Below are 24,494 nucleotides of genomic sequence, written 5' to 3'. Positions count from 1 at the left end.
AATGCAGGCGACACGGGTTCGAGCCCTGGTCTGGGAAGATCCCACATGCTGCAGAGCAACTAAGCCCGTGTGCCACAACTACTGAAGCCCGCGTGCCTAGAGCCCATGCTCCGCAACAAGAGAAGCCACCACAATGAGAAGCCTATGCACTGCAACGAAAAGTAGCCCCCTCTCTCCTCAACTAGAGAAAGCCCACATGTAGCAACAAAGACCCAATGCAGCCAATAAATAAATAAATAATAAATGAATTTAAAAATAAATAAGGAGTCCCACCTAGCCAATGAGGATTGAGACCCCATGTTGTAGAAACTGTTTTACCACCTCCTTGAGCTTTAGAGAGTAGGGCCTATGAAAATGAGTCTTGATTGGTGCTGGGGGCCTATTGTGGAGGGAGATGTCAGGAAGCAACAAAGAAAAACTGTATTCACAATTTTACCAAGAGTTGGCTTGCCCAAAGTAGGTTTATAACCCACCCACCCCTTCCCTAATACTGGGTGTTTCTTCTTCAATCCTTATCTCCTATTCCCAAAGGGAAGACTCCATTTGTGCTCTTATGAGAGAGACAATCAATATATGACATAATTTTTAAGCACAAGGCTCTGAAACCAGACTGGCACTTGCTACAAGGTGACCATGGGCAAATCACTGAAGCTCTTTGTGCCTCAATGTCTTTATCTGTACTGTAAAATGTGAATAATTGTATTACCTACCATAAAGGTCTACAAAGGGTCATTGAGACGACTAAGGGAGGTGATCCATGTAACATGCTTAACACATTGACAAAGTGTTATCTAACCTCTGTGCCTCAGTTTCTTCATGTGTCAACTGAAGGTGAACATACCCATAAAAACAAAAATAAACAAATGGGACTTAATTAAACTTAAAAGATTTTGCACAGCAAAGGAAACCATAAACAAGACAAAAATACAACCCTCAGAATGGGAGAAAATATTTACAAAGGAAACAGAAGACAAAGGATTAATCTCCAAAATATACAAACAGCTCATGGAGCTCAATGTCAAAAAATCAATCCAATTGAAACACGGGCAGAAGACCTAAATAGACATTTCACCAAGGAAGACATACAGATGGCCAAGAGGCACATGAAAATATGCTCAACATCACTAATTATTAGAGAAATGCATATCAAAACTACAATGAGGTATCACCTCACACCAGTCAGAATGGCCATCATCAAAAAAAATCTAGAAACAATAAATGCTGGAAAGGGTGTGGTGAAAAGGGAACCCTCCTCTGCTGTTGGTGGGAATGTAAATTGATACAACCACCATGGAAAACACTATGGAGTTTCCTTACAAAACTAAAAATAGAACTACCATATGACCCAGCAATCCTACTACTAGGAATATACCCTGAGAAAACCATAATTCAAAAAGAGATATGTACCAAAATGTTCATTGCAGCACTATTTACAACAGCCAGGACATGGAAGCAACCTAAGTGTCCATCAACAGATGAATGGATAAAGAAGATGTGGCACATATATACAATGGAATATTACTCAGCCATAGAAAGAAACGAAATTGAGTTATTTGTAGTGAGGTGGATGGACAAAGAGTCTGTCATACAAAGTGAAGTAAGTCAGAAAGAGAAAAACAAATACTGTATTCTAATGCATATACATGGAATCTAAACAAAACAAAACAAAACATGGTACGGATGAACCAAGTTGCAAGGCAGGAATAAAGTTGTAGACATAGAGAATGGACTTGTGGACACAGGGAGGGGAAGGGTAAGCTGGGACGAAGTGAGAGACTGGCATTGACATATATACACTACTAAATGTAAAATAGATAGCTAGTGGGAAGCATCTGCATAGCACAGGGAGATCAGCTTGGTGCTTTGTGACCATCTAGAGGGGTGGGATAGGGATGGTGGGAGGGAGGCTCAAGAGGGAGGGGATATGGGGACATATGTATGCATATAGCTGATTCACTTTGGTGTACAACAGAAACTAACACAGTATTGTGAAGCAATTATACTCCAATAAAGATCTATTAAAAATATGTATGGCATGATATGGTCTCAACTCCCTAACACACTAAATAGAAAACTTGCATACTCAGATCAGGACTTATCTCCCTTCTCTTACCTAGCTTACAGATGAGACATGATCGTTTTTGTTTCTTGTCAGGTTAGACTATAGTTTAAAAATTTCACTGTTTGGAGGTTACAGGTGGTTTGAAGGGAGGGTGGTGTGTCAAGTCCTAAGGTTAAGGCTGGTCTTATGCCAGATAGGCCAGAGGAATTGGCTGAAAATGCAGGATTATGTGTGGTCACTTAAAGGTAACAGTTGATGCAAGGATCAAATGCGCCCTTGTACCTGGCCATCCTTCAGAGAGTACAGGCTGTGTTTTTAAATATAATTCTGTGAAATGTGACATTCTTATGAGGGAGAACTCCAGATCTGAAGGACACGGAAGGGTTTATAAGTTCTTTAAAGTGTTATATGTGTATGTTTTGAATGTAATCATTTGTTCTGAAGAAATAAAAGTGTGTCCCCCCCTAAAAAAAATAGTAACAGTTATGAGAATTTATCTCCCTGAATTTTAAGGTATGGTGCCTGAAATCCCACAATTTTCTTTTTATTATCACTATCCCATTTCATACATGAGATTGCATGTGTGAAAGCACCTAGTACCTATCCAACAATAATTTGAAAATAGCAAAACATCTAATCCAGCAGCATCTCCACTCTCCTTCCCTGCCACACACACTAAAAGATATAAGTAAACAATTAATTAATTAAAAAGTCAGTCTATATAAATATTTCCTTTAAAAATCATCATGAGAAACCTTAATTTGCCCTCCAACAGTGTTACACATTAGTTCCAGTCTGTTAGAAAGGGCTGAGACGAATTGCTATGACCTGGAAGTTGATAAAATCTATGAGAGTTACACTAACTTTCTTTCAAGAATTTAACAAATAGAGTCACTCTGGACGTCCCAAAAGGTCTGGCCTCTCATCTTCTGCAGGCATACTCATATCCATGGTGAAATTTTAATGTCCTATCAGATTTCTATTGATTCAGACAGCAGGTGCTTAGTTTATTAAGGCCCAAAGAAAGGCTAAATTATTCAATAAGGAAGAAGGGGGTGTGGAGTGCCACTAGAAATCCCATTTCAAAGTTACAGCAATTTCGGAAGATGGCGGAAGAGTAAGACGCGGAGATCACCTTCCTCCCCACAGATACACCAGAAATACATCTACGCGTGGAACAACTCCTACGGAGCACCTACTGAACGCTGGCAGAAGACCTCAGACCTCCCAAAAGGCAAGGAACCCCCCACGTACCTGGTTAGGACAAAAGAAAAAACTAAACAGAGACAAAAGGATAGGGACGGGTCCTGCACCAGCGGGAGAGAGCTGTGAAGGAGGAAAAGTGTCCACACACTAGGAAGCCCCTTCGCGGGTGGAGACTTCGGGAGGCGGAGTGGGGGAGCTTGGGAGCCGCGGAGGAGAGCACAGCAACAGGGGTGCGGAGGGCAAAGCGGACAGATTCCAGCGCAGAGGATCGGGCCGACCGGAACTCACCAGCCGAGAGGCCTTTCTGCTCGCCCGCTGGGGCGGGCGGGACTGGGAGCTGAGGCTCCGGCTTTTGTCGGAGCGCCGGGAGAAGACTGAGGTTGGCGGCGTGAACACAGCCTGCAGGGCGTTAGTGCACCGCGGCTAGCCGGGAGAGAGTCCGGGGAAAAGTCTGGACCTGCCGAAGAGGCAAGAGACTTTTACGTCCCTCTTTGTTTCCTGGTGCGCGAGGAGAGGGGATTAGGAACGCTGCTTGAGAGAGCTCCGGGGACGGGCGCGAGCCGCGGCTGGAAGTGCGGAGCCCAGAGACGGACATGGGACGCTAGGGCCGCTGCTGCCGCCACCAGGAGGCCTGTGTGCGAACACAGGTCACTAGCCACACGCCCTTCCGGGGAGCCTGTGCAGCCCGCCACCGCCAGGGTCCCGGGATCCAGGGACAACTCGCCCGGGAGATCGCACGGCGCGCCTCAGGCTGCAACGTCACGCCGGCCTCTGCCGCTGCAGGCCCACCCCACACTCCGTGACCCTCCCTACCCCCCGGCCTGAGTGAGCCAGAGCCTCCGAATCAGCGGCTCCTTTAACCCCGTCCTGTCTGAGCAAAGAACAGACGCCCTCCGGCGACCTACACGCACAGGCGGGGCCAAATCCAAAGCTGAGCCCCTGGGAGCTGTGAGAACAAAGAAGAGAAAGGGAAATCTCTCCCAGCAGCCTCAGAAGCAGCGGATTAAAGCTCCACAATCAACTTGATATACCCTGCATCTGTGGAATACCTGAATAGTCAACGAATCATCCCAAATTAAGGAGCCCTGTGGATGAAAGGCTCTTGGTGCTGCAGCCAGGAGTCAGTGCTGTGCCTCTGAGGTGGGAGAGCCAACTTCAGGACACTGGTCCACAAGAGGCCTCCCAGCTGCACATAATATCAAACAGCAAAAATCTCCGAGAGATCTCCATCTCAACGCCAGCACCCAGCTTCACTCAACGACCAGCAAGCTACAGTGCTGGACATCCTATGCCAAACAACTAGCAAGACAGGAACACAACCCCACCCATTAGCAGAGAGGCTGCCCAAAATCATAATAAGTCTACAGACACCCCAAAACACACCACCAGACGTGGACCTGCCCACCAGAAAGACAAGATCCAGCCTCATCCACCTGAACACAGGCACTAGTACCCTCCACCAGGAAGCCGACACAACCCACTGAACCAACCTTAGCCACTGGGGACAGACACAAAAAACAACAGGAACTACGAACCTTCAGCCTGCAAAAAAGGAGACCACAAACACAGTAAGATAAGCAAAATGAAAAGACAGAAAAACACACAGCAGATGAAGGAGCAAGATAAAAACCCACCAGACCTAACAAATGAAGAGGAAATAGGCAGTCTACCGGAAAAAGAATTCAGAATAATGATAGTAAGGTTGATCCGAAATCTTGGAGATAGAATGGACAATAGAATGGACAAAATGCAAGAATCAGTTAACAAGGACCTAGAAGAACTAAAGATGAAACAAGCAACGATGAACAACACAATAAATGAAATTAAAAGTACTCTAGATGGGATCAATAGCAGAATAACTGAGGCAGAAGAACGGATAAGTGACCTGGAAGATAAAATAGTGGAAATAACTACTGCAGAGCAGAATAAAGAAAAAAGAATGAAAAGAACTGAGGACAGTCTCAGAGACCTCTGGGACAACATTAAACGCACCAACATTCGAATTATAGGGGTTCCAGAAGAAGAAGAGAAAAAGAAAGGGACTGAGAAAATATTTGAAGAGATTATAGTTGAAAACTTCCCTAATATGGGAAAGGAAATAGTTAATCAAGTCCAGGAAGCACAGAGAGTCCCATACAGGATAAATCCAAGGAGAAATACGCCAAGACACATATTAATCAAACTGTCAAAAATTAAATACAAAGAAAACATATTAAAAGCAGCAAGGGAAAAACAACAAATAACACACAAGGGAATCCCCATAAGGTTAACAGCTGATCTTTCAGCAGAAACTCTGCAAGCCAGAAGGGACTGGCAGGACATATTGAAAGTGTTGAAGGAGAAAAACCTGCAACCAAGATTACTCTACCCAGCAAGGATCTCATTCAGATTTGATGGAGAAATTAAAACCTTTACAGACAAGCAAAAGCTGAGAGAGTTCAGCACCACCAAACCAGCTCTACAACAACTGCTAAAGGAACTTCTCTAGGCAAGAAACACAAAAGAAGGAAAAGACCTACAATAACAAACCCCAAACAATTAAGAAAATGGGAATGGGAACACACATATCGATAATTACCTTAAATGTAAATGGACTAAATGCTCCCACCAAAAGACACAGATTGGCTGAATGGATACAAAAACAAGACCCATATATTTGCTGTCTACAAGAGACCCACTTCAGACCTAGAGACACATACAGACTGAAAGTAAGGGGATGGAAAAAGGTATTTCATGCAAATGGAAACCAAAAGAAAGCTGGAGTAGCAATTCTCATATAAGTTATATATATATATATATATATATATATATGTAGTTTGCTTGAGTGCAGTGTTCTTTGTTTTCTGTACTGAATTCATTAGCATGGGTCGGTATAAAATTTAGCATAGTTCAATATGTAATTTGTAAACTAATAAGGTCTTAAAAGTGAGGAATTAAGTCTTTTAAATTTAATTATTTATTGTAAAGAGCAGAATAGCATACATAAACAGGTGCCTAAGGAAAACTTGTATTCTAATATGGAACTCTCATGAACACCTTTTTTTTTTTTTCTTCTAACGGTATGATAGTAGGCCATTTGATTATTTTTATGGCTTTAACTTTACAACAATGAAATATTCGTAAATTTAAAAAAAAAAAGCTGTCGCTTGAAATTTTTTAGCTTGGATGCAGGAAACGTCAGCAAAATGAATATATGTAAGAAGACAGCCTTATTTTGTTGATGTTGGATGTGACTGCTTCACAATTAAAACTACACACATCGCAAACGCATAACTTCAGGTTGCTAAAGCCATGATTTCCTTGCTAGTTTGAAATGCAACATTATAGCTCTAAAGAAGCATGCTAACAATTTACATAAATGGATTGAAAATATAATTTTTTTCTGATTCAAATTAAAAATACAGAAACACTAATACAATGTTGCAAGAATAATTAAAAACTATTACCTTTTAGCCAAGAGGCCACAGCACCTCCAGTAACTCTCCCATAATACCAAAGGGAACACATTTCACTTGTTATGAAAGGTAGATCTGGGCCATAGTCCTGTTTCTGTCATACACTAGACATGTGAAGGTGAGCTCTTTGGCTTCCCAAGGGTTTTGTGTCCACAGCTATAGAATTAAAGGAGTTTGGTAAAGGTGGCCTGTAAGGGACTTTTCCACTCAAAAAGAAATTAAGTCAGCTTGAGACTCCCCACTATGGGAAGACTTTTAAAGTGGAGTAAGAAGTAAATTTTTGAAAAGGTAAATAGACTTTTTTTCCTACCTGGGCAATACCATAATTCTAAATATTCTATTCTGTTATTCAGAAAATATTTTGCTCGTGGAATTTCAATCTAATGGCATACTATTAAGAAGTCTGAAAATGAAGCATCAGACAATAAAAATGTTGCTTAAAAACTTTAAAAAAAAAAAAGTTACAGCAATTTCATTTATAGCCCCTAGATCATATGTGTGCCCTATAATTTTTAAGAGTTTAAATTCCAAACAACAGTTCTAAATGTTTTTTGCAAAAGAGAACCGCTTGGTAGGAATAAGATAACTATATACCCGCATTTTGATAGCACAGAATCAGTGGTATGCTGAAGCTGGCTGGGACAGGCTCATGAGAGCTTATTGTTACATTTTTAGAAAATTTGTGAGCAAGTAGCTTGAAATTGGCCATGATGGGAAACATACACCAAGACAAATCAGGACTTTTTCATTTTATTTGTCTTCAGAGGGTCGGTTGTTAAAATTGATTTGCTTCTACTACTGCATGGGATCAAAATGGCCACTTTTCTTACTGACACGTACAAGCAAACATTGTGAAAACAGCAATTTTTCTGTTTTCCCTCAAAGCAAAGCTTGTATGATATTAACAACAGTTACAAACTTTTCAGCCATTATTTCTTCAAATATTTTTCTGCCTCCACTCTTTTGGGTACTTCAAATACACATATATTGGGACTCTCTTGAAGTTGTTCCAGAGCTTACTGATGTTCTTTTCACATTTTCAAATTCTAATTTCTGTTTGTTTCATTTTGAAGAGTTTGTATTGCATTGTCTTCAAGTCCACTAACTTTTTCTTCTGAGATGTGAAATTTTGCAATTTGCTGCTAATCACAGCCAGTGAATTTTAAATCTCAAGCATTGTAGTTTTCTTCTTTAGAAGTTTAACTTGGATCTTTTTTTATATCATTCATGTCTCTACTCAGCTTTTTAAACATATGAAATATAGTTACAATAACTATTTTAACATCCTTTTCTGCTAATTCTAACATGTACGTCAGTTCTGAATCACTTTTGTTTGATTAATGTTTCTCATTTATGGCACGCATTTTCTTGCTTCTTCTCATGCCTGGTTGTTTTTGATTGGATATCAAATGTGAATATTACCTTTTTCAATGCTGGATATTTTTGTATTCTTATAAATATTCTTGAACTTTACTCTGGGCTACCATTAAGAAGAGTTTTGGTCATTCCAGGTCTTCATTGTAAGATTTTTTAGGCAGGACAAGAATAGCATTTAGTTTGGAATATAGACTCAAGACATTATTCCTCACCACTGAGGCAAATGCCTTCTGAGTGCCTATTTACCTATAAATTATAGGTTTTCCAATATCACTGGTAGTAATATGCACTAATTCTAGCCCTGTGTGAGCACTCTTCTTTGTAATCCTACCAGATAATTATTTCTCCAGTAGTTTACTTACATGCATTCACTGATGAGTACTCTGCTAAATATCCTCTGCAACTCTTCAGGGTTCTTTCTCTGTAGCTCTTTCCTCTCTGGTACTTTGTTTTGTGAACTCTAGCCAACTTGATCTCCCTGGACTTTCAGCTCCATTTCCTTAACACAGGGAATTTTCTCTGCTTCTGTTCCCTCTCCTTGTTCTGTGGCCTGGAAAGTCTCTCAAAATAATAACCTGGGGCAATCATAGGGCTTATGTCATTTGTTTTTCATCTCTCAGATATCACTGCCCTTTTTTTGCCTGATATCCAGTATCTTAAAAACTGTTATTTTATATAGTTTGTCTATCTTTCTTGGTTGTTTCAGGCAGGAGAGTAAATCTGGCCCCTGTTATTCTATTTGGACTAGAAGTGGAAGTTGAGGGAATCAAATGTGATCTGATATCCAAGATAGATGCTTTAAGATATTTCCCTTTATAGTTATGCAGTATGTAGTCTTCAGTGTGTATATGGACTTGAAGGCCACTTAGGATGAGACTAATTGCAGGAGACCAAGGATATTGGCTATGATGCCTTCCACATTTATGAGAGAGGGCGTGGTTTACAATGTGTCAGTATTAGTTTTCTTTATAATCATCCATTCCTTCTTTTTATAGTCACACATATTGATTTTCCTTTGGGGAAACATCACTTTCTCACTCTCAGTCTGTGTGTCAGCCCAGTATGGCTGACATCACTCATCACTCTGTAGCAAGTAGGGTTGTCACATGACCCAGATCTGAGAAATCAAAATCACTGCTCTCTAAACTATAGATATTTGGTTTAGGAAGGGTAAGTTTGTCTAAGACTTAACTCCAGAACATTTGCTGGAACTATTGGAAAGAGACCATTTCTTTCCACTGGACTTGTAGCTGGTTAGATGTAGGAATAGATCTGCTAAGGGCTACCCACCCCATACCCCTCTGCTACCCAGATATACACACAGAGAAAGAAAAATAGAGACCAACTCCTTGTGACATTTTTGAGTCCCTGAGTATTCCTAGAGTTTTCAGTTACAAATAAATTTCTTTCATTGCTAAAACCAGTTTTAGTTGAATTTCTATCAATTGCAAATAGAAATTTTTGACACATACATAAGTGATCATTGTCAGCAGGGGCTCATAGGGAGATAAGTGATTTAACAAATAATTAAAATACAAAGTACAAAATGTTCATCCTTAAGAGTACAAATAGCATGATTTCAGAGAAGGGATAAATTACAATAAAAATATAGAACTGTCATTTATTGTGTAATTATACTGTGTTGTATATATGTTATCTCATTTAATTCCCATAAGATCCTGATCAAGTAGGTATTTATTTATTCCTATTTAACTGAAGAAACTGAATCTCAGAGACATTAGGTAACTCTCCAGAGATCAGGCAGCTTGAAAATGGCAGAGGCAAAGGTGTAAACTTTCTGTCTCCCTTCAGTGTTTTTAACACTTCATTATATTGCAGTTGTGGCTTTGAAGAATCTGAGAAGCTGAGAGGGCTTTGTGAAGAAAATGGACCTCGCAGAATGGGTGCTGGAGGAAAGGGAGGGTGTTTCAAGTAGCAAGAGAGCAAGAGCAAAGGGACTGAACAGGTTTGAGAATGGCTGGCTCTCTGGGGAAGAAGTAGGAAATGATCAAGAAACCTGCCTGGTGCTCTTGAACTTCCTGATGGCATCTAATCCTGACACTCCTTGGCTGTTGAATTTTCTGTTCATCTATTCTTTACATCCTAGTCGCTCCCCAGGATCTTTGTTTTGTAATCATTTTATCCTGGTTTTGTTTTGATTGTCATCCAGTCAGAGGCATAGGCAAGCCTGAACGTGAGGTAGGGCCCACACCATTGATTGGTGAATGAGCTAACACACAAAACAGATGCCACCTTTTACTAACTTCTTTACATGCCTCATACGCTTGCTTTTAGTTGGCATCCTTCAATATATTTTTATCATATTTCTAATAAGTGTCACATCAACATTTACTTTAAAGAATCTGTTTCTAAGAACACCAAGTTATTTAACTAAGAGACACTCTCATAGTTCTTTCTATAATAGGCACTGATCATTTTCCAAATATTAGCTTATTTAATTTTCATAATGACCTTATGAGATAAAGATATGCTATTATTCCCATTTTGTAGGCAAGGAAACTGAAGCACAGAGATATTAAGTAATTTGCTCAACAATAAACAGCTAAAGTGTGGAGCTGGGATTTGTACCATCTTGGCTCCACAATCCACATATTTAACCACTACATTGCAGGAGGTAATAGAGATGACTACTCTCATAAAGACACATGCATCCAGGCTATGATTTTATGTCTCCTTTTTGTCTTGTAGTCATTCCTAGAGATCTTTCTGAGACCCTCCCAAGATGACTAGGCCCTAAAGATGTGTCTGATTGGCAGTCCCTCCCCACCATAATCCCATCTCTCCTAGCCTTTGGGGTAGAATCCAGATATTATTGACTCTTGAAGACTTTGAGGATTTTAGGAGGTATAATTAATGCTTAGATATTTTTCCTACCCATTTTCCCCTCTTGTCGGTTACATTTATAGTATGTCTGAGGCATCCTCTTTTGGCTCTAGTTAATGCGTTGTGCAAACACAGGGGAATCTGCTGGCATTATTTGGGCTCCTACCTACCCTATCTAAGGATAGGATTTCAATTGTGCATCTCCTCAAACAATGGATAAAAACATGAAAGTGGTTTAAAAGGCAATGGTGTACTTTGGAGTTGAAGCATTCAGTCTTTGTAGCTGATCCAAGAAAGAATCTTCATTCTTCATTTTTTCCATATTGTCTTAAATTGTTCTGTTTCAGTGAAGTCTTAATACCAATGTGGTTAACTTTAAAATTATTTTTCAAAGTCCAGAGTGCTAACCACAAGATGGTAAATTTAGTGATATGTGATTGTATCTACAATTAAAAATAAACATTTTAAAAATAAAAGCGAATAATAAATAAAATTAAGGTTTCAGCAATAATGGCTTTGAAACAGGAGGGAAGGAGTCAGGGCACAACCTTTGAAAGAATGACATAGCCCCAGGACATGACATAAACTGATTAGAACCAAATGGATACAAGATGGTGGACAGATCAACTTTTTCCACTAGACCTTGAGCCTCAGTATATGCTCACATCAACAAGCTAAATGACACACCCACAGGCGCCATGATAGTTCCAAGACCAACCATAAGGATCAAAAAGTGGGCAGTGACTCAATTCCTGGAAATCCCCACCCCTTCCTAAAATAGCTGGAATACTCCTCCCACTCATTAGCCTATGAAATTGCCCACTCCTATAAAAACTGACAACCCCATACCCTTGTGCCTTTCTCACCTTCTGAGATGGCCCACACTCTGTCTGTGGAATGTGTTTCTCTCTAAATAAATCCACTTCTTACCTATCACTTTGTCTCTCACTGAATTCTTTCTGTGATGAGATATCAAGAATCTGAGCTTCATTAAGTCCTGAAACCAAGTGTGTGATATCAGTTGGCGGACTGTGGATTTCAACCAGGTTTGTGTCCTGGCCACATGGGTTCAAGTCCCAATCTGAGGTGCACGGTTTCAGCTTTATCTGATATCTTCACTTCACCAGCAGTTGCTCATTTCTGTGCTACAGAATCTCACTTGAGCTTATGGGGAAGGGAAAGGAAGAAAAAGGAAAAGGGAAAGAGAAACAGATGTCCAAGACATGATACTATGAGGAGCATTTTAAATGAGGGTAAATTGAGACAAACTGAAACTTCTTAGATTCACACAATACTTACAACAATATTACCTCCTCCCCCAATCTAATCATGTTACTCCTTCCTTCTATTAAGTTCATTTTAAAAATCACTCTTCCTATAATTAGCAACATTTGAATATGGATTGTACATAGGGTACATCTATGTTAACTGTCCTGAATTTGATAATTGTACTATTTTCTATAAGATATTGTATTTGTTCTTTGGAAATACACACTGAAATAGGGGTGAAGAGTCATGATTTTTGCAACTTACTCTCAAATTGTACAGTAAGAAAAGAAAAAGGAGAGAAGTAAATTAAAAAAAATTTTTACCTGAAAGAAAAAAAATAGTCCATCTTCTTTTTTCAACTGAACCAGCTGGCTGTAGCAACAGCTCACATTTCCTTGCCTCAGGGCCATACAGCTGGAAACTGACAGGGCTGGGAGAAAAACCTATGGCTTCTGCTTCTAATTCTATTGTTTAAAAGTGGGTGTAATGGCATGTAATTTTAAGAAATTTCTTTTGACTTGTGACCTATGGAAAACAAATCCTAAAACTGATATAAAATGATGTTGGTATCTTTTTCTTTAAACTCAAATTTTCTTGACAAAATAATTCAGATGAAGGCTTTGCTAAATATCTCAAGAAAATGAAGCAAATATAGTTTTCTCCTGAAGCTAATTCACAATACATCTTACTACTCTCTAGTGTAAGTGTGATACCAGATGCTGTCAGACACAAACTATCAAGCTATGGTGTGTCTGCTTCAGGAAACTCAGTGAGTCACAACTTATTTGTTTAATCTTTTTTTTTTCCTTTTAAGAGTCATTATTACATTCACCCTTATGTAGAAGGCACAGACTATTGTTTGAACAACATCCAATAAGGAAGCATTAAAAATCTCAGACAGGGATAGATAGAGTATAATATTTAACTTGGGAATATTTTCCAAATACGATATTATTTGAAAATCCAATTGGACACATTACAAATGTATATCACCTTAGTTCTTTGTAGAGCACCAGGGGAATCAGGAAAAGCTACAGATTTATGAAATGTTTTTGGCAGCAAACAGAAAGCATGAAATATGTTGATCAATGTTCAGACACACACTGTTTAGTCCACAATTCAGTAATAATGTGGTGTTCATTAAACTGTTTTCAGAGTTTGCTTTTGCTTTAAATAGGAATTTACCCTTTCCCCCCTTTGATCATATTAATGTATGGCTCTCAGTTGCATAAATTGAACCATTTTCCATTAGGCTGGTAAAAAAAGGAAACAGAAAAAGAGAAAGAAGGAGAAAAAGAAACAACTTGGAAGAGTTCTTCCATTATTCTTGGGCCTCCCTGGGTAGCCAAGAACTGGATGGTCCAGAAACTTCAAGACAGCTAGTAACAATATTGAACTTTGACGACTGTCACACTTATGGTGTGTTAATTGAATTCCTTTTGAAAGTGAGCAGCAAACTTGGTAGGTTACCTCCTAAATGGAACTGAAGAATGGGCTCCTGCAAATCAATTATCATCTCAGTGTTGGTGTGTGGGAACACTTCTTGCAGGTCTGTGAAGAGAGTCATCAGGATGGACTGACAACAACAAATGGCAGCTGGAGGGACTACTCAGAGAGCCTAGGGTGATTAACCTCTGCTACTTCACATGAAAGCCAAACAAGAGGCAAACAGGGGCTGAAAGAATCAGACAGTAAATCACAGACCTGGATTATGCAGCACTGCTATCAGTTGTTTCCAAATGTTTGATTAATGTTGAGTAGTAGGTTAAAGTGAGGCATAGTGAAGTAGACAGACAGTCATGAAACCCCTCTAGCAGGGACTTGTGAAGGCCAACATCTGCTTGCTTGAATTCCATTGATGCATTACAGTGAGGGAAAGAAAATGACCTTAGTATAGCATATGTTCTCTCTACCCCTCCCTTTGGATAATCGATCATTTGAAAATTATCTCTTTGGCTGGTTATTTCCTATGTGAATTACTTATCACCACCACTTGACCTCACCTCCAAAAATTTTCTTTTAAAAGAAAGGGAGAAAAACATTGTGCTATGACCTCTGTCTCATTGCAATATGATTCCACGTGCCAAAAAGGAAAGCCATGTAACAAGACCCAGATGCTATTAGTAGGAAAACTGAACACCCTTTATAAAGTCTAGATAATATTTAAGGAATTTTAAATTGCGCTTTAAATGACAAAAGTCAGGAAACTCAAGGTTTGGGCTGATTTTCTTCTTCCTCTGATGTTTGGAGAGTAAAAAGAACAAAGGAAAGAAAATGAAAACAGTTGAAAGAGAAAAAGAAAAGCACCAAGACAAAGGAAAACCTTTATTTCTTAGTCATTTTCTGCTACTCAATTTTATCTACTGAAAGTCATGGGCCATTTTCTTCCTGGATAGTCTTCCTGTTTCCACACTGCCGAGAGATACTTTTGTATGCATGGTGTGCTTGCTATCTCACAAGGACTTGAAACTGATCAAGAAATGGATAACAATCAGTTAAACCATATTTGTGATTGCACATTATATTGAACATAAAAAAGAAAGTTACTGGCAAAATTAGGTCTCACATTTTTCCTTGAAATACAAAAGACAAAATGATTTTGTTAAGAAAACAAAAAGGAAAAGCCACTGGCACAAGATCGAAAAGTACATGAGAGGCAAAACCAGCAAGCAAAGGAACTAAACTTTGAGTTTCATTCTAAAGTCCAGGTCCTCTAGAGCTAATTTGAGTGAGAGGAAGAAGCACTAGCCAGGAGACTTTGGTCTCATCTTCTCTGTTGCTCACTAAATATGTGACCTTGGGTAAGTCACTAAACCTTTTGCGAAGGGCCTCACTTTCTTTATATGTAAAGTGAGGATGATAATATATTTGTCTATCTCAATTGTGTAGGCCCCCAAGATATTTACACTTTGTTGAAAACTTAAAGGCATATAAATGTTAGGGTTATGCTTATGACTATTATTATTTTTTAACCATACTTAAATAGCTGATAAAGCTCCTTTTGTAGGGGCAGGATGCTAGGGGCTTGCCCTGCATTGGAGCCAACAGAAGCTAGACTAAAATAGCTAACGTTATTTAAGCACTTGCCATGTGCCAAGACCTGCACTAAGCCTTTATGTGTATCAAGTCACTTAATGCCCATAACTTTCTAAAGTAGAAATAGTTATCCACATTTGACAGATAAGGAAACAGGCTCAGTGATTTGCCCAAGGTCATACAGCTAAGACGTGAAAAAGCTGGGATTTTAATCAAGGGCCTGCTGCCCCAAACTTGCTGCTTCCAAAGTGAGATGGAGAACCAGGTTAAATCAGGTTCTCTGAATGGGGTGCACTATATCAAAACTGGCCTAAAGAAAATGGTTCCCCTTTGGGGATTCCTGATTTTAAGCATTTCTATCAGTATTAATGAATGTGATAAACTGAGGTGCTATTCCTTCCAAGAGTCTAGAGAGGGCAATGCCTAACCCATAGAATAAAGTAATAACAGTTGTTTTAAAGACCTTGTAGTATTAAAGTGGAGGAATTTTGTGGCAGGGCTTCCTTCAAATCATACCTTTTGATAATTGCCTCCTTTTTCTACATTTACAAATGTTCTTAATTCTTCAGAACATCAATAACAATGCTTCCTTAACTTTCCAGGGTGCAGCAACCACACCAGGGTTTGAATTCTGCTCTTTCACTACCTGTGAAGCCTTTGAAAAATATTTAACTTTCTTGAGCTTAGACCTCCCCTTCTGCAAAACAGAAAAAATAATTATTACCTCATAGTGTTTTTCTGAGAATTAAATGAGACAATGTAAGTCAAAGTGCCTGCTTCATAGTATTTCTCCAAAAATAAAAATAATAACAACAATTAAATAGTTATATAGTATTTACTATGTTGCAAATATTGTTATAAGCACTTATTTATATTAACTTATATAATCATAATGACCCTCTGAAATAGGTACTATTATTATCTTCATTTTATAGATGAAGAAACTGAAGCAAAGAGGGGTTGACTTGCCTCAGGTCATATAACTATAAAGTGGCAAATCCAGGATTCAAACAGAGTGGCTCTCTGATTGTTGCCTGCCTGTCAGAATTTTCAAAAGAAGACAATTCCATAAAAGAAAAGAAACAAAAGTTTTGAATAATGAAAGCACAGCTAGATTGTTTATGACTTCTGAAGGTGAATATTTTTGAAAGAGCAGTGGAAAAATTTGGGAGAATTTGTTTAAAAATGAGCAACAACAATAAAATTAATGATAGCTAACACTTATTCAGCCTTTACTACATACTAGGTCCTATATTACCTCTCAGTAATCCTGACCTATAAGTATTCAATAAGCATTGATAAGTATTAATATTTTCTATTATGATTATGGAGCTCACAATCTAGTAGAAGGAATACAACATGTACACAGATAATTAGAATACAAAATAGAAAGTTCAAAGTGACAAGAAACATTAAGATAAATTGATGTGAGAATTCAGAAACAAGAGAGGGCACTTCTAGGGTGGCAACATATATGCCACTGATAATCAAAGAAGGTTTAAAAGAGATAGTAATTTACAAGAGGCAACTTGAAAAGAAGGTAAAGGTTGCAAAATGTGGAACAGGAAGGCAAATCACAGTCTGATAGAAGGTATAAAGACAGTGAAATGCATGGTCTGTTTTGTGAATGACAGGTAATTCAATTTTTTGTGTGTGAAGCGGGAGCTGTAGAAGTTGAACTCAGCAAATTAGGGTGCGGTCAGAATTGAGGAATGAGAGATTTGAATGTCAAGCCAATGATTTTGAACCTCATTATGTGGGAAGTGGGGAGTCCTTGCAGACATATAAAAATGTTTTTTGGCATGAATAGAGAGCTCAACTTCAGGAAAACTAACCTATCAACAAATGTAGAATGGATTACAGAGGAAGGAAATAAAGGCAAGGGATCTAGTTAGGCAGCTATTGCAATAGCCAGTTGACACTGACACACACACACACACACACACACACACACACACAGAGGCTTTGTTTCTGTGTCAAGTGACGAATTCAACAAATATTTGTTCAAAATATACTCACAAAATTCTTACCGTGAGCCAGACATTTGGTAAGTTGAGCAGAGTCCCTCTCTGAAGGGGCTTAGTAAATTACAATTTAATAATTATAGCTTTAAAGTCTCTTAGAAGCACATTTTCTGAAAAAGTAAGACTTGATAACAGTTCACTTTTTTCAAGAAACAATTTTAACTATGCAATCAAAAAGGAAAATAATAACCTCATAGAGATTGACTATAATCAAGCATGCAAATATTCATGAATACACAGCCACAACCTGTACTTATATCTTACAACCAGTAGATGGCGATTACAAGCTTTAATCCAGATAAAAACAAGTGGTTTTCAACTCAAAGGATAGAAGAAAATAAGTGAAAGAGGACAGAGGAGAGAAGAGCAAACAAGGGGAGAATGAGAGGAGCTTGAAGGGAAAAGAAAGGTTGGAGGGAAGGAGTGGGAAATGGCAGGGTGATAGAAGGTATGCTTGCAGTTCAAATGTCTCTCTGAGATATACTTAGTTCAGAGCTCTCTTTCCAGAAGTTAAATTTGCAGCTAGCCCTGCTGGTGGGAAAGAAATTTGTATTGGCTTCCAGGCAGATATTGAAGAAGAGAATTTTCTTATTCCATAATCCCTCCAACTGATTTTAGTAAAGAGAGGGCCTCGGATGCCTTTTGACCCCATGGAGCAAGAAATGTTCTTGAAAAACCTCATAACTATTCTGCTCCCTGGGTGTCTCTTTCTTTCTAGTTAAGCTGAAAATCCTAGCACAGGAAGAGAAAAGTTGGAACAGACAAGTTCCCAATATATTACTGGGAGCATTTACTAAAGTCAAAACAAAGAGGAAAATTCTAGTCAAGTTGACCTTTTGAGATTCAGATGGAGACCATTCCCAAAGGAAGAATTAGGCATGAAAATGCTCAAAGTTGGATGTTGGCTGTGGTTCAGCAATGGTTTGGGGGAATTACAGGACTAAAGATGAATAAGGAAATAAAGGAGAAGGTATAGGAGCTTCTTGTCTCTTTCTTTGAGAATATAAATCCATTTTACTTCCTCTTAGTGCAGACTATCTTGAGCAAACATTAGATCTATCTTCCTGGATAGACATGGGAAGATCAGGAGTTCAGAGAGGTTACGGGCAATTTTCTGTAGGTCGGAAGTCAGGCATGGGTCTCACCAGGCTAAAGTCAATTGCTTTTTCCCTACTGAGAGCTCTAGGGGAGGTTCCATTTCCTTGCCTTCTCCGGTTTCTAGAGGCCACCTGCATTCTTTGGCTCAGGGCCCCTTCCTCCCATTTTCAAAGCCAGCAATATTGCAGTTTTATGACCGTTATTCCTCAGTCACATCTCCTGCTGACCACAGCCCAGGAAGGTCCTCCTGATTTTAAGAATGCATGTGATTAGATTGTACCCACTCAGATAATCCAGGATAATTGCATAATTTCAAGGTCAAAACCCTTAATCATATCTGAAACAACAAAATCCCTTTTGTCATGTAAGGTAACATATTCATAGGTTCCAGGGATTAGAGGAGAGAGGGACAGGGAAGGAGGTAGGGAAGAAGGAAGAGTGAGAGCCAGGAGACAGAGAAAGAGAGAGAGAGAGAGAACCAAGTTCACATAATAAATGAACACTTTTTGTCTAGGAATATTCAACAGAACTGCTTAGAAATGGGTATAGTGCATCAGTCAGTTGATCAGACAGGTACTTTGAATGTCTCAGATATTAAAAGAGGCTTTATTTTTGGTGGTATGAATTTGACAGTGACAGAGAAATGTTAAAAGTAAATTAAAAAAAAGAAGATATTTGTCTTTCTCGGTCTGACTTTTTCAATGAGCATAATACCCTCAAAGTCCATCATATTGTCACAAATGGCAAGATTTCATCTTTTCTTAGAGCTGAATAGGATTCCATTATACATACCATATCTTCTTTATCCATTCATCTGTTGATAAGCACTTAGGTTGTTTCCATATCTTGACTATTGTAAATAGTGCCACGATGAACATAGGGATGCATATATCTTTTCAAATTTAGTGTTTTTGTATTCTTTGGATAAATACCCAGAAGTGGAATAGCTGGATCACACAACAGTTTTACTCAATTTTTTGGAGGAATTTCCATACTATTCTACAGTATGGAATTGGCTACACCAATTAACATTCTCACCAACAGTGTATGAGGGTTCTCTTTTCTCCACATCCTCACAAACACTTGTTATTTCTTGCTTTTTGATAATAGCCATTCTAACAGGTGTGATATGATATCTCATTATGGTTTTGATTTGCATTTCCCTAATAATTAGTGATGTTGAACATCTTTTTATGTGCCTGATGGCTACCTGTATGTCTTCTTTAGAAAAATGTCTATTCAGCTCCTCTGCCCATTTCTTAATCGGATTGTTTGTTTTAGGTTGTTGTTGTTGAATTGTATGAGTTCTTTATATATTTGTATATTAAACCCTTAACAGATATATGATTTGCAAATATCTTCTCCCATTCAGTAGGTTTTTTTGTTCATGGTTTCCTTTGCTGTGCAGAGGCCTTTTGGTTTGATATAGTCCTATTTGTTTATTTTTGATTTTGTTTACTTTGCCTGAGGAGACATATCCAGAAAGATATTGCTAAGACTGATGTCAAAGAGTGTAATGCCTATGTTTCCTTCTAGAAGTTTTATGGTTTCAGGCCTTATATTCAAATCTTTAATCCATTTTGAGTTGATTTGTGTGTGTGGTGTGAGATAGTGGTCTAGTTTCTTCTCTTTTTTTTTTTTTTGCATGTATCTGTCCAGTTTTCCCAACACCATTGATTGAAGAGAGTAAGCTTTCTCCATTGTATGATCTTTGCTTCTTTGTCATAAATTAATTGTCCATATATGTGTGGGCTTATTTCTGGGCTCTCAATTTTTTTCTTTTGATTTATGTATCTGTTTTTCTGCAAATACCATGCTGTTTTGATTACTATAGCTGTGTATTATAGTTTGAAATCAGGCAATATTATACCTTCAGACTTGTTCTTTTTCTCTCAGGATTGCTTTGGCTTTTTGGGGAATTTTTGTTCTATTTCTTTGAAAAATGTCGTTGGGATTTTGATAGGGATTGCATTGAATATGTAGATTGTTTTAGGTAATATGGACATTTTAACAATGTTTAACCTTTCAATCCATGAGCAAAGAATATCTTTCCATTTATCTGTATCTTCTTCAGTTTCTTTCAACCATGTCTTTAATAAGTCATATGGAGAAAGACAAATACCATATGTTTTTACTCATATGTGGAATATAAAAAAAATGAGCAAACCAAACCAAACAAAAATAAACATGTAGATACAGAGAACAGAGTAGTGGTTGCTAGAGGGGAAGGGGTGGGGGTGAGGGTGAAATAGGTAAAGGTGTCAACTGTGTGATGATGGTTGGAAACTAAATTTTTGGTGATAAGCATGCTGCAATGTATACAGAAGTAGAAATATAATGTGGTACACGTGAAACTTATATAATGTTATAAACCAACATTACCTCAATTTAAAAAAATGAAATAAATAAATAAATAAATGGTACAGTAGTCCTGCTTCATGCCATACTAGATGGCATGATGATGATGATGATAACAACAATTATTTTTACCAATAACTTGCTAAGTCTGAAGCATTATTCTAAACATTTTACATGAAAAATCTTATTTAGTCTTCCAAATAACCTCAAATCCATTTTACAGATAAGGAAAAGGAGACATAGAGAACTTAAGTCATTTGCACACTTATAATTAGTAGAATAAAGAACCCATCCATCAGTAGTCTATTTTATACATAGTATCAATAATATATACATGTGTAAATACCAGTCTCCCAATTCCTCCCACCCCATGCCTTTCCCCCTTGGTATCCATACATTTGTTCTTTACATCTGTGTCTCTATTTCTGCTTTGCAAGTAAGATCATCTATATCATTTTTCTAGATTCCACATAAATGCCTTATAATATGATATTTGCTGTTCTCTTTCTGACTTACTTCACTCTGTATGACATTCTCTATGTCCATCCACGTCTCTGCAAATGACCCAATTTCATTCCTTTTTATGGCTGAGTAATATTCCATTGCATATATGTACCACATCTTCTTTATCCATTCCTCTGTTGATGGACATTTAGGTTGCTTCCATGTCCTGGCTATTGTAAATATTGATGTTATGAACATTGGGGTGCATGTGTTTTTTTAGAATTATTGTTTTCTCTGGGTATATCCCCAGTAGTGGGATTGCTGGGTCATATGGTAGTTCTATTTTTAGTTTTTTTAAAGAACTTCCATACTGTTCTCCATAGTGGCTGTATCAATTTACATTCCCACCAAAAGTGTATGAGGGTTCCCTTTTCTCCACACCCTCTCCAGCATTTATTGTTTGTAGATTTTTTGATGGCGGCCATTCTGACTGGTGTGAGGTGATACCTCATTGTAGTTTTAATTTGCATTTCTCTAATAATTAGTGATGTTGAGCACCTTTTCATGTGTTTGTTGGCCATCTGTACTGATGGGAACATACTGTATAGCTCAGGGAACTCTACCTAATGCACTGTGGTAACCTAAATGTGAGGGAAGTCCAAAAGGGAGAGGATATCTGTATATGTATGGTTGATTCATTTTGTTGTGCAGTGGGGACTAACACAACACTGTAAAGCAACCATACTCCAATAAAAATTAATTTTATAAAAAGATATTAAAAAAAAAGAACCCATCCAGCTGGCTGTGGAGCTCAAGCTTTTAACCATTATACTCTACTGTTTCTACAGTTTAGCCTTTCATGAAGAACTTAAGAAAGTTATATAAATAGTTTCTAAACGCCAACTAAACATGCATAGCCCCTGGTTGTTGAGGGATAGCATTTCTTTTGTTTGACTTTGAAAGAAGAAATTATCTCAAAGCTTATCAGTACTACCCTTTTTCAGGGATTGATAACTTGAAATGGTGTCAAAGTTTCCTTTATATTCAGTGGTCCATGTCTCCATTGCTACTTTGTCAGCTCTTGCCTGCAAGGGATGATGGGAGGTAGGAAGACACTGCAAAACAGTTCTCTCCAGTACTGTTATTTTTGCCAGTTTTATTTGAATGAGTTTTCACATCTACTCTAGGGCTTAGAAAACAAATGATGTGTTTGCAGGCACAAAGAGGAATGTATAATACCTAATATTCATTTTTGATTCATTTTAGAGATAAGTTTGAGGAGAAAGGAAATGGAATATACAATGTCTATCCTCAAGAGAGTAAAGATAAATTGTTTAGATCTTCACTTGATAAACTCTTCCTGGACACCTTGGCCTGCAATTCTCAGAGTATGAGGTGAATGGGGTAAGGCCTTACTGGAACCAGACCTGGCTTCCCACAGATATTGGTAAAGGAGAAATGATATAGAAAATATTTCTAGTCAAGTATTTTTCCTCCATCAAGATAGAATTATTTCTTAAAATTATTATTTTTGAAATGATTGATATTATTTATTAAATAATTATATATTATTTGTTAAAAGTAACCATTGGTTAATCATTTTTAAAAGGCAATATGCAATTAGTATGATAATATTCTCTTTTGTATAGATCTTTACAGTAGGCAGATATTTTCTTTTTTTTTTCCTTTGATTTGCATAACAGGTAAAGAAGACAGCAAGGAATTCTACAAACAAAGAAGATTTTCAACAATTGCCTAATCTCCCTTAGTCATTAGTTGCAGAACAAGAAGTTTAATCCAGGTTATCCAAATCCCAGTCCAGTGCTTGTCCCCAGTTGTCTTCAGAGAAGCACATCCAAAAGACAGGTGGTGAAAAAAGACAAAGGAGTGTTGGAGAGACAGTAGATAACAAATTAGGTTTAGTGTTTGTAATAGCTATATTTATTAAACAAAAACAAAACAGGAGAAAACCTTAACCTACCCTCTGCCACCAAGAGGTTGATGCCTCCAGTTGGCTGTCTATGTGATGTCTTGTACAGATATAGGGAAAAATGGCTAGAAGGGTCTCAGACAAGGAGATGGTTGACAGGATGGAATGACTGTCAGAGCATGCACTGGAGGCCAAGGTCAGTTCATATAGAAACTATAATTAAAATGCTAACAATAGTTGGTATTTACTGAAGGTCTTCTGTGTGTTCTTTTCTTACGTATATACTCTCTAAAACTCAACCCAAGGTAAATCCTATACTTATCCATAGTGTATGGACATAAAATTTAAGTCCCAGAAAGGTAAGAGAATTGCTTAAGCTCACATAGGTAGTAAGTTAAAGAGCTGGGGTTCCAGACCCAGATGTAATTGGTTTTATGGGTAGCATATTATTTTTTATTTCTATATTGAATATATGAATATTTTTTAGTTCTATATTGAATATATGAATATTCCTTGGAAAAATTAATATATTTTCATATAAGAATAAACTACTTTCTCAGTCTCTGTCTTAATCCCTTCTTCTTTTTTGGTTTGTATCTTACTAAACCTTTTTCTATGCATTTACATATGCTATAGAAAGTATATCATGTAATGTGTGTGATTGTATGATACCATACTGAATATATTGTTCTGCAGTTACTTTTTATTCAGTTATGTATATATTCTCTCTATCTATCTCTATCTAATCTATCATCTATCTATATTAATCATTCCATATCATTAGTCTTTTTAGCTGATAAACTGTAGTCCATTATATAGATAAATCATGATATTTTTCAGCCGATACTTTCTTAATGGACATTTAAGCTGTTCCAACGTTTTCATTATTGCCAATAATGCTGAACATCCTTGCATATGTCTCCCTGTGCATAGGTACAAAAGTTTATTTGTTGTAACCATATGTCTTTGTGCAGACACATTATAATTGTTGACAAACACTGCCTAATTGCACTCTCAAGTGATGGTCACAATTTATACTTCACCTGCAGTGTTTGAGAGTGCTTATTTCTACATTCTCTGTTTTTGCCAACTTACTTGGTGAAAAAAATTGTGTTAAACTGTGTTTTCCTGCTTACTAATGAGGTTGAACTTTATTTCATATAGGCATTAATAATTTGGTTTTCCTCATCTTTTAAATATCTATGTATACATTTTGCATTTTATGATTGGAATATTTATCTTATTATTGATCTGTAGGAGTACCTTATATATTCTAGATACTAATGCTTTCTCTGATATTTATGTTGCAAATATTTTCCCCAATATTATCACTTGTATTTTAAATTAAGAATGGTATCTTAGACTTCGCTGGTGGCACAGTGGTTGGGAAT

The 24,494-nt window shown here is 37.7% G+C and overlaps 1 protein-coding gene across 11 annotated transcripts in view; it reads left to right on the top strand.

Annotated features, from left to right (window-relative positions):
* The window catches only part of LOC101281189 (charged multivesicular body protein 1b-2-like), a 73,748-nt gene extending 50,079 nt beyond the window's left edge, over window positions 1-23,669 (top strand). For 6 of the 11 annotated variants that reach the window (XM_049705134.1, XM_049705138.1, XM_049705133.1 and 3 more), the window contains 2 exons: window positions 22,440-22,577; window positions 22,877-23,669. In XM_049705134.1, coding sequence (XP_049561091.1) covers window positions 22,440-22,572 — 133 coding nt within the window. In that variant the 3' untranslated portion in view covers window positions 22,573-22,577; window positions 22,877-23,669. Of the gene's footprint in view, window positions 1-12,912; window positions 12,983-22,439; window positions 22,579-22,876 lie in introns of those variants that run through there. The other 5 variants (XM_049705140.1, XM_049705142.1, XM_049705130.1 and 2 more) reach the window with 4 other exon arrangements.
* Window positions 23,670-24,494: the final 825 nt, after the last annotated feature.

The sequence above is a fragment of the Orcinus orca genome, chromosome X, assembly GCF_937001465.1.
Source record: "Orcinus orca chromosome X, mOrcOrc1.1, whole genome shotgun sequence".
Classification (NCBI taxonomy): Eukaryota; Metazoa; Chordata; class Mammalia; order Artiodactyla; family Delphinidae; genus Orcinus; species Orcinus orca.
This window is presented reverse-complemented; position numbering and strand designations above follow the sequence as displayed.